We start from the raw sequence: 15,739 nt of genomic DNA on the forward strand, positions 1-15,739 counted from the left end.
TGCCTCATCCAGTGTTTGTCACACAAGCATACACCCCCCAGGGCCCAGAACCACAGAGCTCATTGACATCCTCAGGTACCCAGCTGGGGTGCCCCTGCACTCGCCCCTCTCTGCCTGAGTTCTCCTCCCCAGCACCCACCCCATACTGCACCCCCACTTCCGGGTCCCGAAACGAGTTGTCACCTTCATGCCTCTCTGCCTTTGCCCATGCTGTTCCATCTGCTTGGAATGCCCTTCCACCCACCTTCTTGTCCACATGGCAAACTAGTTACCCTCCTTGTCATCTTTTCTCGGTGGCTTTTGTGACTCTCTACTCCCTCACCCCCCAGGTGGGTTCACTCCCCTCTCTGTGATCCAGCTCCTGCCCTGGCCCTGAGTCAGACCAGCCCTCCAGAACAGGGACCCAAACCCATCTGCACATGCTCCCAGGGATGCCAGGTTGGAGACACTGGCTGGGGGAATCCGAGAGGACTTCCTGGAAGCAGGGACATTTGAGCCAAGGCTTTGAAGAATGAATAGAAGTTTGCAAGGAGAACAGATAGGACAAGACTTCTAAGAGGTGCGGGGTCCTGGGGGCCTGAGGAAGTGAGGCTGTGTTCAGGGAGATCGGGGAAGTGTGGGGAGCAGAGGTCGGGGGAGCAGGGTGTCCTTGGTCCTCCCCACCCTAGATAGAAGCCCCTGGAAGTCCGTTTCTCCAGCCCCAGGTCCAGCACCCCTGCTCTGGCCCGATGCATGCCCCCTGCCTGTCGCTCACTCAGCTATCCTGCTTCTGCTTGAAAAACTCCTCCGGTGACACTCAAATATTTGCAGATATTAGCAAGTCCCGACTGGCTCTCTGCGTGCGAGCCGCTGCTCGGCTAATCCCCAAGTTAATCCCCTCCTCTGCCTTCCTCTGCACCAGTCCGCCCGCCTTGGCTCCCGCCACGGCCACTTTGCTGCATGCCTTTTGGCAAGCCACTTCGTCTGCATGAACCTCAGTCCCCTCATCTGTCACAGAGCGAAGTGGGTCCGTCGCCCGCAAGGCGCGCGGGACACAGAAGGGGCCCCGGAAACCCAACCGCAAACCTGTTCCGAGTCCATACCTCCCCCCGACAACGTAATTTTTCAAAGTTGTGAACTGTGGTATGCACCTAGAAAAACTAGTAATTCCCTGTGCAGGTTAGAGGTTCACTTTAAGACGACCACCACCCAGGTCAAGAAGTTGAATGCCGCCAGCCTCCCAGGCGCCCCCCACCCCCAACTTCCCGCAAGACCCTTCCCCCATCACAGCCCCCTCCACCTCCCCCTCAGGTCTCCAGGATCCTGGCTTTTGTGATGAAGTGGTTGCTTGGGTTTGTTCCCCGCCCCACCCCCCCAATCTGGCCGCCCTTGAGCATCTCTAACTGACTTGGTTTTTTTTGTCTTGTCTGGTCTAGAACTTCACATACATGCTGTCTTTTAGCCTGTACTTTTCAGGTTGGCTTTTTATTTTTTTTTTAAACCCCCACCAAAACAACGATGTTTTGGAGAGTCGTCCTTAGCTGTGCGTGGAGATGCCGATGGTTGGCTGTCTCAGGGAACGGCGCAGCGGCGGCTGTGAGTGAAGTTCTGCAATCTGGTTATTAGCTGATGGCTGTCCGGGCGCTTCCAGCCTACATTCGTAGCGAATGAAACTGCTGCGACCGTGCCTGTCCGGGTTTGGGGGGTGGTGGGGGGCGCGGGCATGCAGCCTCCCCCCAGGGGACCCAGGAGCCGCACTGCTGGGGCGCAGGTCGGGGGGTGCCGGGGTAGGGGACGGCTCACGCACGGCCAGCTTTCGGCAGGGAGGCCACACCCTCCCCGCGGCCCCGGGACTAACTGCATCTCTGCATCCTCGGCGCACCGGGCACCCGGGTACCAGCCCCGGCTCGCCAGGCCGCAGGCGGAGCGGCTGCTCCGGGCGCGGTAATTGCGCGGCCCTGGATGACAGCCGGCTGGGGCTTCCTTGTCGGTGACTTCTGCGTGTTTTTCCATCAAGTTGCCGTATTGATTCGGAGCTCTTCAGAGAGAGCCCTCGCCAGTCACATGGGTGGCAGAGGCACCTCCCGCCGGCGGCTGGATTCTAGCCCTTCCAATGGTCCTCTAATGAACAGAAGTTCTTCATTTTAATTCTGTTGAATTTCTCTCGCATCTTTTAGGCTTTTTACTTTCTGCTGGAAGCTTTTTGTGCCTTGTTTAAGCAACCCTTCTGATGTCATGAACCTACTGAAAGTGGGTTTTGTGCATGGTTTTGAGGTTGGGCTCCTTTTCGAGGTTAACCACCACTGCACCACCGCCCCCCCACCCTTGGTTGGTTTGGTTTTGTGTGTGTGTGTGTGTGTGCGTGCGTCGTTTGCTTTTTCGTGTTTTGGGGGGTTTGGGGGGGGGTTTGTTTCTTTGTTTTGTCATTGGGGATTTGGGGGGGAGTTGTGCTTTTTATTTTCGGAGGTTTTAAATTTTGAGTTTTTTTTTTATTTGCTCATTTCTGTGGGTTTTAAATTTTTTTGGTTGGGGGGCATTTGGGGGTTCAAAAAAAATTGTTTGTTTTTTTTTTTTGCCTTTTGGATTGTTTCCTGAGTTTTGTGGTTTTAAATTTGGGGGATTGGGTTTGTGGGGTTTTTTTTGGTTTGGGGATTTTTGTTTATGGGTTTAAATTTTGGGGGTTTTGGGGCTTTGGCTTGTTTTGTTTTCTGGGTTTTGTGGGTTTAAAATTTTGGTTTGGGGTTTTTTGGGGGGTTTTTTTTTAGTTAAAAAATTTTTTTGTTTCTTGTAGTTTATGGCTTTTTTATTTTCTGGGTTTTGAGGGTTTTGTGTTTTTAATTTATTTTTTGGTTTTATGAGTTTTGTGTTTTGTGAGCAGGTTGCTTAGTTTTTTTTTTTTCATTTATTTTTATTAGTTGGAGGCTAATTACTTTACGTCATTGCAATGGTTTTTGTCATATATTGAAATGAATTAGCCATGGATTTACATGTATTTGCTTAGTTTTTATTTATTTCTTTTATTTGAGTGATTTCTTGTTTGGGGAGGTTGTGTTTTTTTTTTAATTTTTGTGGGGGTTTTTTGTTTGGGTTTTTTGTGTTTTGGGGGTTTGTATTTTGTAACTTTGGGGGGTGTTAATTTTTTGTTTTTTTCTCGTTTGGGGTTTTGTGGAGTTTTTTTGACTTGGGTTTTTTGTCTTGTTTGGTTTTGGGTGGGTTGTTTTCTCTGTTTGCTTTTGTGGGGCTTGGGTTTTTGTTGTGTTTTTGTTTTTTGGCTTTTTTGCTTGGGGGTTTCAGTGTTTTGGGGTGCTCTTCCTTCACACAGACGCCCAAACGCTCAGGCCCACACTCTTGATTCACTCGTATCACCAATATGTGTTGCAGTGCGGCCTCTGCCAGACGCCACTCTCCATGCTGGAGACACTGTGCCAGGTGCCAGGCTGACGTCCTAGAGGTAGAGACGGTTTTCAGGTCGCCTCACAGATGTCAGATCACACTGACCTCATCTCCAGAGACTCTCCCAGCCCACTAACCCCTAGACACCAGGCCTCCCTGCTGCACTTCAACTCCATCAGACAGGCACCTGCCCCAGGGCCTTTGCACGTGCCTTTCCTTCTGGAATGTTCTTTCCCAGATATCCATGTGACTCCCTACCTCCCCTCCTTTCACATCTTGCTCAACAGTCATTCCTGGTCAGGGGGTCAGGGTTGGGGGAGCTCCTGACCACTCGCTCCATCTACAGTTAGATCCCGTCCTCCATGCTCCGCCTCCTTGCCTTCATTCCCATCTCCCTGACCCCCACCTGACTCTCAGTCTGTTTTACTCACTTATCTTGTCTGTCATCTGTCTTTCCCTGCTAATCTGCGGCACTTAGAGCTGTCACGTAGTAGGTGCAGAGTAAATTCTCTGAAATGAGACCCAAGGATGGTGCACAGTGAGGAAGAAGAATGGAGAACAGCTCCTCCCCACGCTGCCTGATGCCCATGATGGGGGGGCTCACCACTCTGCCCCCCAAAATGGGGAGTGTTGGGGGACACTTGTGCCTCCCACTCTACTCCCAGGGGGGTTTTAATTATGTTTTTTTTAAATATCACCCTGTGAGAGGTTCCCAGAGGTGTGAGAGCCTCCAGTGGAGGGGATTTGGCTTGGACGGAGGGAGACGCTTGGGTGGAGATGAGGAGGTGTGGGGGAGGGTGTTCCCAACAGGGAGATCCAACATGGGCAAAGACCCACTGCAGGAGGGAATGCGCTTCCTCGCGTGGCAGCTGAGTTCTGCCTTTCTCAGGCCCTCAGCATTCTGCCTCCTGCATCCTCCTCCAAGCCAAGAGGGACTATGGAGCTGAAGAGGTTTGGAGAAACAGAGGCCAGAAGTAGAAAGGGCCTTTTCCAGGCATCTAAGTCTCCCCAAACAGCTGGTCACTGCCAGTGGGAGGAGGCTTCTCTGTGTTTGGGCCAAAATTTACAGCGCACTGGCCATCCTCCGACGTCCCCTCCTGAGGGCCACGCCATCACCCTTCCTGAAGTCCGGAGCTGAGGATGCGCCTCCAAGACCTCCAGGCCCCCACTTACCCTCAGAAAGCCAAAGCTCCTATGTGGCACCGAGTGCCCTCTTCTGCGGCCACCTAACCCATAGTATGGCCCAGCTGCTCCTCCTGGCTCTGCCTCACTTCTAAACATAATTCTGGGGGAGAATAAGTCTTAGGGGCTGATTCTCACTGAACTGTGAATGACTCCCTTGCTTCAGTTTCTCCCTCTGGGAGTCAAGGCATTTTAAAAGGACCCGCCACATGGACGGGGCTTGCCTGATAGCTCAGTTGGTAAAGAATCCTCCTGCAATGCAAGAGGTTCAATTTCTGGGTCGGGAAGACTGCCTGGAGAAGGGAAAGGCTACTCACTCCAGTATTCTGCCCTGGAGAATTCCACAGACCATATAGTCCATGGAGTCGCAAAGAGTCGGACACGACAGTGACTGTCATTTTCACTTTTCCACATATTCTATTCTATCTTACCTTCTTCTGCTCTGCCCTTCAAAGTCTCCTGTCCCTACAACCCATCTGAGTCCCCACTCTTCTGCAAAGGCCCCCTGGTGAAGTATGTGGGTTAGTAAGAAGGTGAACCTACCTGGATTTGAATCCCATACCTGCCACTTACTGTTTGGGTAGACTTGGGCCAGTTTCTAAACATCTCTGATACTCAGTTTTTGCATCTATAAAATGTAGATCGTAATAACACCACCTAACTTAGAAGGCTGTTTTGAGAATGAACTCATGAACGTGGAGCCAGGCACATGGCTGGTACTGGGTGGGCTGCTTCTGCCCGTTAACCTCCTGCCCCCTGCCCAGCTCACATGGTCTCCTTTGTTCCCAGGCCCTGTTTCCCCAACCATCAGGCAGATGACAGTATTCCTATCATGAAAGAGAGGACCCGGCAAAATGGGGTGTCAGGGTGTGACCTGCAAACCTAGACGGAGCTAAGACTGCCAGAGCATCTCAGAGGGGGGGCAGGGGGTCTGCTCTGCTGCGCCCCCAGGAGGCATCCCCTGCACATTCCCAGTCCCGGCAGTGACTGGCTGTTTCAGAGCAAGGATGTGTCCTAGACCTGTTTCCCAGCCTCTGCCTCACCCCTGTTAACTACGGGCAGAAGACAGCCCTGGCTGGCTGAGATCTCTGGGCCCCTTGGGCCCTTTCTTACTCGACATTCCCAACAGCCTGAAAGCTGCCACATGGCCCGCATCCCTGGACAGGCCCTCTGAGTGTCCGGAGGCATTTCCATTTGGCGCCGGTGGCGGGGGCAAGGCCTGGGGGTCTCTCTTGAGCGATGGGGCTGAAGGTTCTGGAAACATCTGCCTGAGATCACTCAGTCACCCCCCATTCAATCATTCAGTCACCCAGTGAGACCTACTGCATGCCATTGACAGTCTCTTCGCTGAGTCCTCGCCCAAGGTTCTGGAAGGGACGAGGGGGAGGCTGCCCATTGCACAGATGAAGGAATGGTGGCCTGGAAGGCCTTTGTTAAGGGCCCCTGGTTAAAGAGCCTGGGAGCCAGGATGGAACTCCCCCAGGGAAGCCCCTCCAGGTGTCACCACTAGTCACCCAGCCCTGGCCCTCTGGCCAGGACACAGCACCCCGTCCCACAGAATACCCCGTGATGAGGGCTGCGGGTCCCAGGACACCTGTTCCCACCCCACAAGTATCTCGCGCCTTCCCACCTGCCCTGTCTCCATCCTCCATGTGTCAGGTGACCAAAGGATTGAGTAGGGGGCGATCTCAAGGGGGATGCTTTCAGAAGAAGGTGATGGTCACAAGGGTCCCTTTGGGCTTCGGTCACCGGTAGGGAAACTGAGGCCCAGAAAAGCAGCCTCCTTCCTCAGCCTCTGTGCCTTGCACCCACCTGCTGCTGCTGTGAACATCTTCCATCATAACACGTTCTTTTCTCCCAGACTGGGGTTTGGCCCCCAGGACTCTCTCCTGTGGGTGTGGAAAGGTGCGGGGTAGGTGGGGAGGCGAGAGCAGAGGGGCCAGGGACCAAGGGCATCCCTGAGGGGCCTGGGGCCACGCAGAGGGCGCTGGGTGGGGGCCAGCCGCCTTATACCCCACGCTCTGGGGTCATCAGTGAGGCTGCCGCAGTCCTGATTACGTTTATGATCCCCAGAATTCCAGAAAACAGGCCCTCCCGCCGATCCAATTAATGCATGCCCATGTCTGTTTGCAGGGGTGAGCCAGCGGGTGGGGTGGTCAAATTAGCGGAGCCAGCGTGGGTTCTATGGGGGGGCAGTAATGAGTGCTGAGCGGCAGCCCCCTTCTCACCTGAGCTCCAGGGCAGCGTGGTGGGTGCTGGGAGGGTCATCTGGAAGCCCTTGTGGGGACCTGCTCACCCGTCATGGGGACAACCCGTAGTCACACCACTCACCCATCCTCCCCGCGGACACCCCCTGAACACCACCTCTGGGCAGAGAGCAGGTGTGACCTTGGGGCAGGGAGGGGCCCAGGGCCAAAGTGTGCACAGCCCCACCCTCCGGGCCCCCCACCCCTAGTCTAGAGCAGGGATGAGAGAGTGGACAGCAATGGTGCGGGGAGAGAGGGGCCAGGCAAGGGAGAGCCCCCCTCCTGAGGCAGCCTCCTTAGGACTCCCTTTCTCGGTCCACCTGCCAGAGGGGCAGCCCCAATCCGGGCCTGCCTCCCGTCCTTCATTCCCCCCTGGGGCTGCCCGTACCCCGCGTGGCCGGGGAGCGGGGAAGCGATGCTTGGCCTGCACTCAGAACCAGGCGCCCGGGGCCTCCTGGCTGGCGGACCCAGGCCTGGGCTCAAGCCACACTGTCTTCCGGACACACCCTGGCCCCTCCAGGATCTTCTCACCCCCCGGCCTTTGCCCCACGCTGAGTCTCCCGCACAGACTGCCAGCCTGCTTCATGACAGGGGCATGGACGACCTCTCCTGCCGGGGCTGGAGGTCCACCTCATGGGATCACCTCTGCCTTCGTCCTGGGGCTGCCGGATGAAGTACAGGATGCCCAATGAATTAAATCCATCTAAATACATTTCACTGGGCATTCTCTGCTTTATTGGGCTGCCCAATCTCAACAAACAGCGGGATGCTTATTTAGCATAAGTATGTCCATGCCCCGTTCGGCACATTCTTAACATCAAATACTATTGTTGGCCCAAAATTCAGATTTGACCCTCACGATCATTTCGGGGGCGGGGGTGGGGTCAGCCCTTAATGGAAATCAGAGAGCAACTCCTTTTGGCTGAGCCCGACAAGACCAAGCCAGACCACTACAGCTCCAGACCTCAGGGGCAAGGAAAAGGCCGAAGCACCAGACACTGCCGAGGGGCATCTGGGTTGATCTGTGGGAAGCCTGCAGGCTGTGGACCCGGGGTGGGCGCTGTGTCCCTCGGCCCCTCCGCAGGCTCATCTGTAAAACGCGTTCATTGTGTTTTCCATTCATTCAGTGAATGCTTATCGGGCCCTTCTGGTTGCCAGGCTCTGCTGCAGGGTCCAAGGACACAGGGGGAGTGAGGAGGACAGAAAGCCCTGTCCTGGGGAGCTCCCAGGCGGGGCAAGGCCACAGAGGGACACAGGCCCAGCAGGGAATGGGGGAGAGAGGGTGCAGAGGAATTCAGGAAAGCTGCATCTGAATGTTGAAGGAGGAGAGGAGCAGCCACGGGGCAGGGGGATCGAGGCAGAAGAACAGGAGGTGCAAAGGCCCTGGGGCAAGGCTCTGCTGCCTGTGGCTGGAAGGTGAGGTCCAGGGGGCGGTGGGAAGGCCACCTGCCATCAGGTGACAAGAGTGAACACCTCGGGCTTGATCCTAGTGATGTAGGGGCTGTGGAGGCAGGTTTTGAGCAGAGGGAGGGGGTGGATCTGACTTAGCCTTCCACGGGGCCCCTCTGGCTAAGCAGGTGAGGGCAGAAAGCCAGTTAGCAGGCTGTGCAGTAATCCCTTGAGAGAAGCTGGACCCAGGGTGGCAGGTGGGGCTGGAAGAGACGGAGGCAGGGCCGTGGGGGTTGCCGCTGGCCTGGGAGCATGCTGTCTCCTGGGAGACAGGAGTGGAGGATGCCTCCAGGTTTGGGCAGGGGCACTGGCCTACCTGGGGAGGTGGGGATAGAAAGCAGAGCAGGATACGGCGGACCCTGCAGGTCTGTGCTGCCTGCGAGCTACCCAACAGAAATGGAGGCCACAGAGGGTATGCACGCCTGGAGTCAGAGGGGGACAAAAATTTGGGGGGTCCTCCGTGGAGTGATGGTATCTGTGGCAGGGGTCACTATGGGGAGAGTGTACCCAGAGAAGGAGGCAGGACCCCTGGGCCCTGCTGGCGTTAGGATGTCAGGGAGACGAGGACCACCTGCAGAGGAGGCTGAGGAGGGTGGCCAGGCACGGGAGGAGGAGGGCGGGGTCCACTGTGCCCCCGTGGCGAGGGTTCAGGCCAAGTGAGGACTGAGAAGGGACGGGCGGGAGCCGGTTCAGCGGCGTGGAGGGGACCGGAGCCAGGTCGGGCCCTGGTCCTCGTGGGCCAGGAGTGAGGACACACGACGTCTCGGAGCAGATAATGAGGACAGTCCTGGAGGGTCAGCGGAGGGTTGTTCGCAAGAGAGGAAGCATACCTGCATGTCTGTGTGCCGGAGGAAACGAGCCAGGAGGAGAAATGGGTGGTTTGGGAGAGAGGGGAGACAGGCTGGAGCTGCGCCTGGAGTGGGCGGAGGGGCTGCCTGGCGGGGTGTCTGTAGTAACAGGCAGGCAGATGCTGGGGGGTAGTGCTGGGTGCCTGGCGGCGGCATCTGCAGAAATTCCCTTCGGGTGGCTTCTCCATCTTCAATGGAGATGAAGCGAGGTCATCAGCTATGAATGGGGGTGGGAGGGAGGCGTGGGGACATCAAGCACATAAGAGCCCGTGAAGATGCTTCCTAGGCAGGTGAAGGAGGAAACCCAACAGAGGATGTTGCGGCTTGCCCAGCCCCGCCTGCCGGCTGGGCTGAAAGCAAAGGCCTGGTGGCTCGGCCCCGGGGACGTCGTGTGTCTCTGTGGGGTGCCGGCACCCAGGCTAGGGAGAGGCGGCCCCAACCAGAGCAAGGTTAGGGAGGTCAGGGAGGGCTTCCTGGAGGAGGTAAAGAGAATGAACCAAAGAGCAGGAAAAGGGGGTGTTCTGAGCAGGAAGCGCAGCGTGTGCAAAGGCCCGGGGGTGACTCTACAGCTGCTCCATCCACCTGCCCAGGGGTGACCCTGCTTGGCCTGGCCCTGAGCCCCCCTGGGTCTGCCCGCCCACGGAGGGCTCTCAGGCCCGCTGCCTGATAAGATGAGGCAGAGACGAGGTGGAAGGTCTCCTGCGGCATCTCCGGGTCTCTGGGCGGGAGAGCAGCCGTGTCACTGGCCCTGAGGACGGAGGCGGGACGGTGCCCCGGATGACCTCAGTTAGCAAAGCGGAAGAGGGCGGGGCCTGGGCAAGCATAGAGTCCCTGCCCCTGTCCGCTCCTCCTGGCCTGAGCAGGGGGACCCCTCCCGGCTGGGGGCCCCAGGCCAGCCCTGTGACAGTCCTCTCCCCCCGCACGCACGCACACACGCACAGACACACACACGTGGGCTCCTACAGGACCTGGCGCCTTGGTGGCCGGGTCCAGAGACCCCATCCCCATGCCCGTGGTGTTGCTGCTGAGGTTGTGGCAGAGCCAGCCGAGGGGCTGCCCAGGGGCCGGACGGGCATGCCTGAGCCGCAAAGAGCTGCCAGCCAGTCCCGGTGCCTGTTAGCCTGAGTTCCAGAGGGTCCGCTCCCAGGGGACCGTCAGACACTGGGTGGGAGCGGGAGCCAAGTGGTCCTCACCAGCACCGCAGTGGGGAGGAGGGAGGACTGGGGAGGCTTTTCCAAGCCCCCTCACCATTTACCTAGCCCCACTGGTAGGTCCTGGGAATATAAACACGCCCCGGATCTTGCAGCCCCAGAGACCCGACTGCAATCTCTCCCGGCGCCTCTGCATGGCCTTTCAACAACATGCGCTGCTGGTCCCCGGCTCCGTGGAGACACAGCGCAGGGCACTGGGGAGAGAGCGTGTGGGAAGGAGGCAGTCTCATGGGAAGGCGGGCCGGTTCCCAGGGCATCGTCCCCGCGGCTGTGAGACCGAGTGGAAGAAAGCAGGCTGTCCCGGGAGCCAGGGCCTGAGCGGGGAGCCCAGAAACAGCCCAGAGGGAAGGTCCCTGACCCAGCGGACGGCAAGGACAGGGTGGGAAGGAAGGGACCCAGGGGCACTCGGGCGCAGCCCGGAGGTGGGCGAGGCGGGCCCGTGCCGGTCTGAGTGATGGGTGGGACTGGGCGGCGGAATCTTGCCCGGAGATGGGCGTGGTCTGGCTGGGTTTTGTGACCTGCCCTCCGGCCGATGGGGAAGACTGGACTCGGGGCTGGCGTGGACGGGGACACCGAGCACTGGGCGCTCAGCCCCATGACGCTCCCTGAGGGGCCGGCCGAGCTGGCAGGGGTGCCAGGGATCCCCCCTGCCAGGCCCTGGGTGGGGAGGGGTTAACCTGGACGGAGGGAGCGAGTGCGATCCTGGCAGAGGGGACGCAGGGACAAAGTCACCGAGATGAGAAACCGCCTGCCGCCTGTGAAGAATGACAAGCAATTTGGTGTCACTGGAGCGTGACTGGGGGGTCTAGACACGGGGGTGGGGGGGCCTTTGGGGGCACCACAGGGACCTGCTGCTCCTGGCTCCGTGTGCCCAGCAGCCAGTAAGAGAGTAGACATTCGTTCAGCCCCACCCTGCCCCATTCACCACCCACCAGGGAGCACCGCTCCCCTCCGCGGAGCAGGGAAGGAGGTCCCCTGGCTCCTGGGATCCCCATGGCGCATGTGTCCTCCCCACCCTGTGCCCGGCACAAGCGTCACAGGCGTCGGGGGGTGGAGGGGAATCTCCTCTTTGCCTTGGACTTGCTGTGTGGTCTGGAGAGACTTGCTTAACCTTTCTGGGCGCCAGTCTTCTCATCTCTGGCAAGAGGTGCCCCGCGTGGCAGAGGCTGGACATGATGAGAATCCGGGTCAGAACGAGAGCAGTTGTCAGGGACATAGAGGCCCTGCGTATGACCAGAGGCGAGGTCTGGCTGAGGTCACAGCCACGCCCCCCCATTCCCTGTGTTTCCAGGCAAGCCCCCCGCCCCTCCCCAGGCCCCAGTCTCCCCTCTACTCCCCTGAGACCTCACCTGCCAGGAGTCCCCCTGCGGAAGGGCCTTCTGGGGTGGGGACTGGCGGGCTGGGCAGGGCAGGGCACTCCCCCAGGAACCGCTGACCTCGGTCAAGCCACTGAGGGGAGACTGGGTCTCTGGCCGTTCCCACGGGAGCTGAACCAGCCCGTCCTGCCCCCACTGTCTGTTCACTCGACAGCCCTGGGGTTATTGCCCTAGAGTGGATCCCAGGCCTGGAATCCCAGAGTCCAGTTTTCAACAAGAGAGCCAGGCAGGGCCAATGGCAGCCCGTCTCACAGAGGGTCACGGAAGCAGAGATCAGAGCCCAGAGCTTCCCCGGCACCCCCACCCACACCTTGTCAGATCAACACTGGAAATCTTTTTGAGGGAGAGGGGCCAAATGTGATCCTTCGTAAACTTTTTAAAAAGTTTTCACCCTCCCCGTAGGAAATACGATCAATCCAGCAGAGGTTAAAGGGAAACATTGCACCTGCCCCAAATCCCACCACCTGGCCCAAGCCACGTCGGCATTCTTCCCATCCATCACCTGTGTGGCCGTCTGGGCGCGGTCATTTTGTCCACGGGATTTCGCGGCTCTTTCACACACACACCTGCCCATGTCTCCAAGCCTTCTTTGGACGCCTGATGCCTGTCCAGGGCAGCATCCTCCCATCAGAGTTCCGCTCTGGCTCGGGGGGCCAGCACGGCCTCCCTGGAGAGACCGTGGCAAGGGCATGACCCAGCAGACTCGGGCCCAAGGCATCCCCCAAGCAGGGCAGTGCCATGGGGCTGGGCTGGGTCGTCCTCCACCCTTCATCCCACCCATCCACCTGGCCCAGACAGGCCACGGGCAGGGTTGGTGAGAAGGGGTCCCAGAAGGGCCCCGTCTTGAACCCCTCACATCCACTGGGTCCCACAGCCTCCAGAATACTCCACTGATGTCCACACAGATCAGCCAATCACCACCTCCCAGCAGGGTCGGGGATCACGCTCCCGCCATCCTCCTCGCTTCTCAGGGTCTCTGACCAATGGGTCCTACTGGGAATCCAGCAGTAGCTGGATAGGCTGGGTAGAGCCTGCCTCCCGGGACTCCCCTCTGAGGCTGAGATGGGGGTGTAGGCCTGGGGGTAGGGACCCCGCTGCTGGTGGACGCGGGGCCAGTGGCGCATTCAGGCAACCAGGGCTGGCAGGTGCCTACACCCTGGCGCATGCACAAGCACCCCGCTGCTGTGTTGGTGACAAGGAGCTCTCCTGACGACAGGGAGATGACCCCCCACGTCTGTGATTGCGGGCTGGCATGGCCCCCCGGTTCTGGTTCTGAGCAGCTCTGGGACTGCGTGCCCCTGGCGGGCCAGCGTGGCCCCCCGGTTCTGGTTCTGAGCGGCTTTTCTGGGACTGCGTGCCCCCGGCAGGCCGGCACGCCCCGGTCCCCATTCTGAGCGGCTCTGTCCTCTTCGCCCACAGGCTGCGCAGCGCCTGGGTACCCTCGTGCCTCGGGCAGTCCCGCACCCTGCAGGGCCGACGGGCCAGGTCCTCGCCCTCGCTCTGGGACAGGTAATACACCTGTTGTCTCCCCACTTCCTCAGCCTCTGTCCCCAGACATCCATCCGGCATCAGCATCAGTTTCCCACCCCCACCCCGAGAAGAGGCCCAGCGCCCTCAGCCCTGCTTCCCAGCCATCCTGTCTCAGAGGCCAGGCCCCGGTGACGCCCAGCCCAGCCCAGTCCTCGGTCCGTGGGCTCCGGCCTCTGCTAAGTGGCCAGAGGGGCTCCTGGTGGGAGGCCGGCGGGGTTCCTCCAGGCCCCGCTCTATGCCACGCAGCTCATCTTTCTCCCCTGTGAACTGGGAAAGCCTTCCAGGGACTTCTCACAGGCAAAGAGGGCACCAAGAAGCACCCACCCACCCACACACACCAGACCGCGGCTCGAGTAGGGCTTCCCGAGCCCCCCACCCCAGTCGGGAGGGTGCCCCTGATTTAAGGGCAGGCACAAGGGATTTCCATGCCCGCCCTGTGCATCTGTTAATGGGCTGTTTCTAGACTCCAGGGCCCCCTGAGCCAATTCCACACCCGGGGTTTGCGGGAGGCAGAGGCCACAATGGCTGCCCCCAGCATCATCTCCCAGTTCTGATCACGGGGGTGCAGGGACCACGGGACAGCCCTGCTCCCTGAGAGTGGGCGCTCCAGGGCACGGGTGCACACGTCCCCATTTTACAGACGCAGAGACTGAGACTGAGGTCAGGCAGGACTCGATGCCCCGGGATGGCGGTACCACCCAGGTGACCGAAGACCCCAGGGTGCCCAGCCCAGGGCCCTCTCTGGACCAGGAGGGGCGGGGACGTGTCCAAAGCTATTGAGCAGTGGATTGCCAGGACTTTGGTGACGGGCTTTGGAGGGTGACCACAGGCGAGAGGGGTCACCACGGCCTCTCGGGGTCTGACTGGAGACTGATGGGCAGCACAGGAGGCAGAGAGGGGTCAGCGTCGGGCGCGCTGGGTAAGGGGTGCCTGTGGGCCTCTGGGAGGAGAGGCTGGTGGGCGGCTGGATTTGGGGTGAGTGTGGAACCCTGGAGAGAGGCGGGGCCTCCAAATGGAGGCCTGGGAGGGGTTCGTGTGGGGCTGGACATGGAGGACGTGTGGCCCGAGGTGTGTAGGGAGGGGTGAGGGACAAACCAGGGTCCTGGGATCAGCCTGGGCAGTGGAGCTGAAGAAAGGCGGTGGGCAGCAAGGCGGGCGCAGCTGAGGGGCCAGGGAGGCGCATTCAGGCCCGGGGCCCAGGCATCTGCACCAGGAGGGGGTAGGGGCTCGGGGCTGGGGGTGCTGCCCGCCCAGGGCTGGATGGGCTCAGGGGTGGGTGGGAGCAGTGTTTGAGGGGTGGTGGGGACACAGCCGCTCGGCACATCTGGAAGAGCATCCGGCGGCCACGGGGGGGACGGAGGCGGAGATGGGCTCCTCGACAGAGCTGGCTGCCTTATGAGCAGCGGGTCACGCTGCCCCGGGGCAGGTCCTGGCTCCGCTTGGAGCCCACCCCACCACCCCATCAGGGATTCTTCCAACTCGCCTTCTTGGGGAGCCCATCCCCTTGCTCACTGTCTGTCTCCCCTCGAGATGATACACTCTGAGGGCCATCAGATGATACACAGCAGGACCATCTTTGCCACTGCTGTGAGGTGCAGGGTAAACAGAGGGCCCAGGGCAGGCCAGGAGGGAAGGGGGGGACAGGGGAGATGTGCTGTAGTGGGGATATGGTGGGGTCACAACAGGAGTGAACAGTCCTGGGATGGCAGGGCCCCAGCTATGGCTGCAGGCGGGTGGCCAGGGTCAGGGAAGGAAGGGTGCTGGCTCTGAGAGGTGGAGGGTGGGTGCTCTCACTTCTTTCCAGGGGGGTGTGAACCCCCTGTGACCAAGGGCTGCGGGTGCACCTGCAACCCTGCAGGCTGGCTGATTGCAGGGGCTGATGCCCTGACCCCTTGCACTGCAGGGACCCTTGGGGTGGACGTAGGAGAGCCCTCAGGGTGTCTGGCAGCCCACTGGAGAGACAGGCCTGGGCTGGGGGGAGCCTGGGATCAATAGCTGCAGGAAGCTCACAGTGAAATCAGTCAGGTGTGCTGCCTGGAGGAGGCAGCGGGCACTGTGTGGGCAGCCGTGGGCACTCTGCCACTGGGCTCCCTGCTTGCTTGTCACTTGGCATCTTCCTTGGGGACCCGCCCCGCCCTTCTCTGAGGTTCTCAAAACATAGGCAACTCTTGATTTTTACTTATTTTGAAAAAATGTAGACCTGGGCAGGGGTCCAGGAATGCGTAAGGGAGGTTTGCTGGGTGTGTGCCTGTGGTCACAAGTGTGGTTTGTGTGATCAGGCTGGAGGCTGACGATCACTCTGCCCCAGACGCTAGAGGAAGCCTCCTGCCTGCCTGCAGCAAACCCACCAGAAGTCACCACCCAGGGGCCTTGGCTCCAGATGGTCCCCTGAGGGGGGCTGTGCTTCTTCCAGCAAACGATGGGCATTTGGGCCCCTCCTCCCACCCGGGCACCTCTCTGGAGCCAGGGCTTTTGTGTCAGGGCAAGAGGGGGACAGTCATGAGTGCATTGTGGGGGGCTGGGCT

The 15,739-nt window shown here is 59.6% G+C and overlaps 1 protein-coding gene across 6 annotated transcripts in view; it reads left to right on the forward strand.

The window, feature by feature from the left end:
- The window catches only part of BEGAIN (brain enriched guanylate kinase associated), a 46,109-nt gene that overhangs the window by 21,060 nt on the left and 9,310 nt on the right, over positions 1 to 15,739 (forward strand). For 3 of the 6 annotated variants that reach the window (XM_070477831.1, XM_070477827.1, XM_070477828.1), the window contains one exon: positions 13,104 to 13,193. The exons of the other annotated variants lie outside the window; for them this stretch is intronic. Coding sequence is in view for 2 of the 3 variants with exons in the window: in XM_070477827.1 (XP_070333928.1) it covers positions 13,104 to 13,193 (90 nt within the window). In the remaining variant the exon portion in view is untranslated. The remainder of the gene's footprint in view (positions 1 to 13,103; positions 13,194 to 15,739) is intronic. 6 annotated transcript variants of the gene reach the window in all.

Source organism: Odocoileus virginianus, chromosome 16 (genome assembly GCF_023699985.2).
Source record: "Odocoileus virginianus isolate 20LAN1187 ecotype Illinois chromosome 16, Ovbor_1.2, whole genome shotgun sequence".
NCBI classification, from domain to species: Eukaryota; Metazoa; Chordata; class Mammalia; order Artiodactyla; family Cervidae; genus Odocoileus; species Odocoileus virginianus.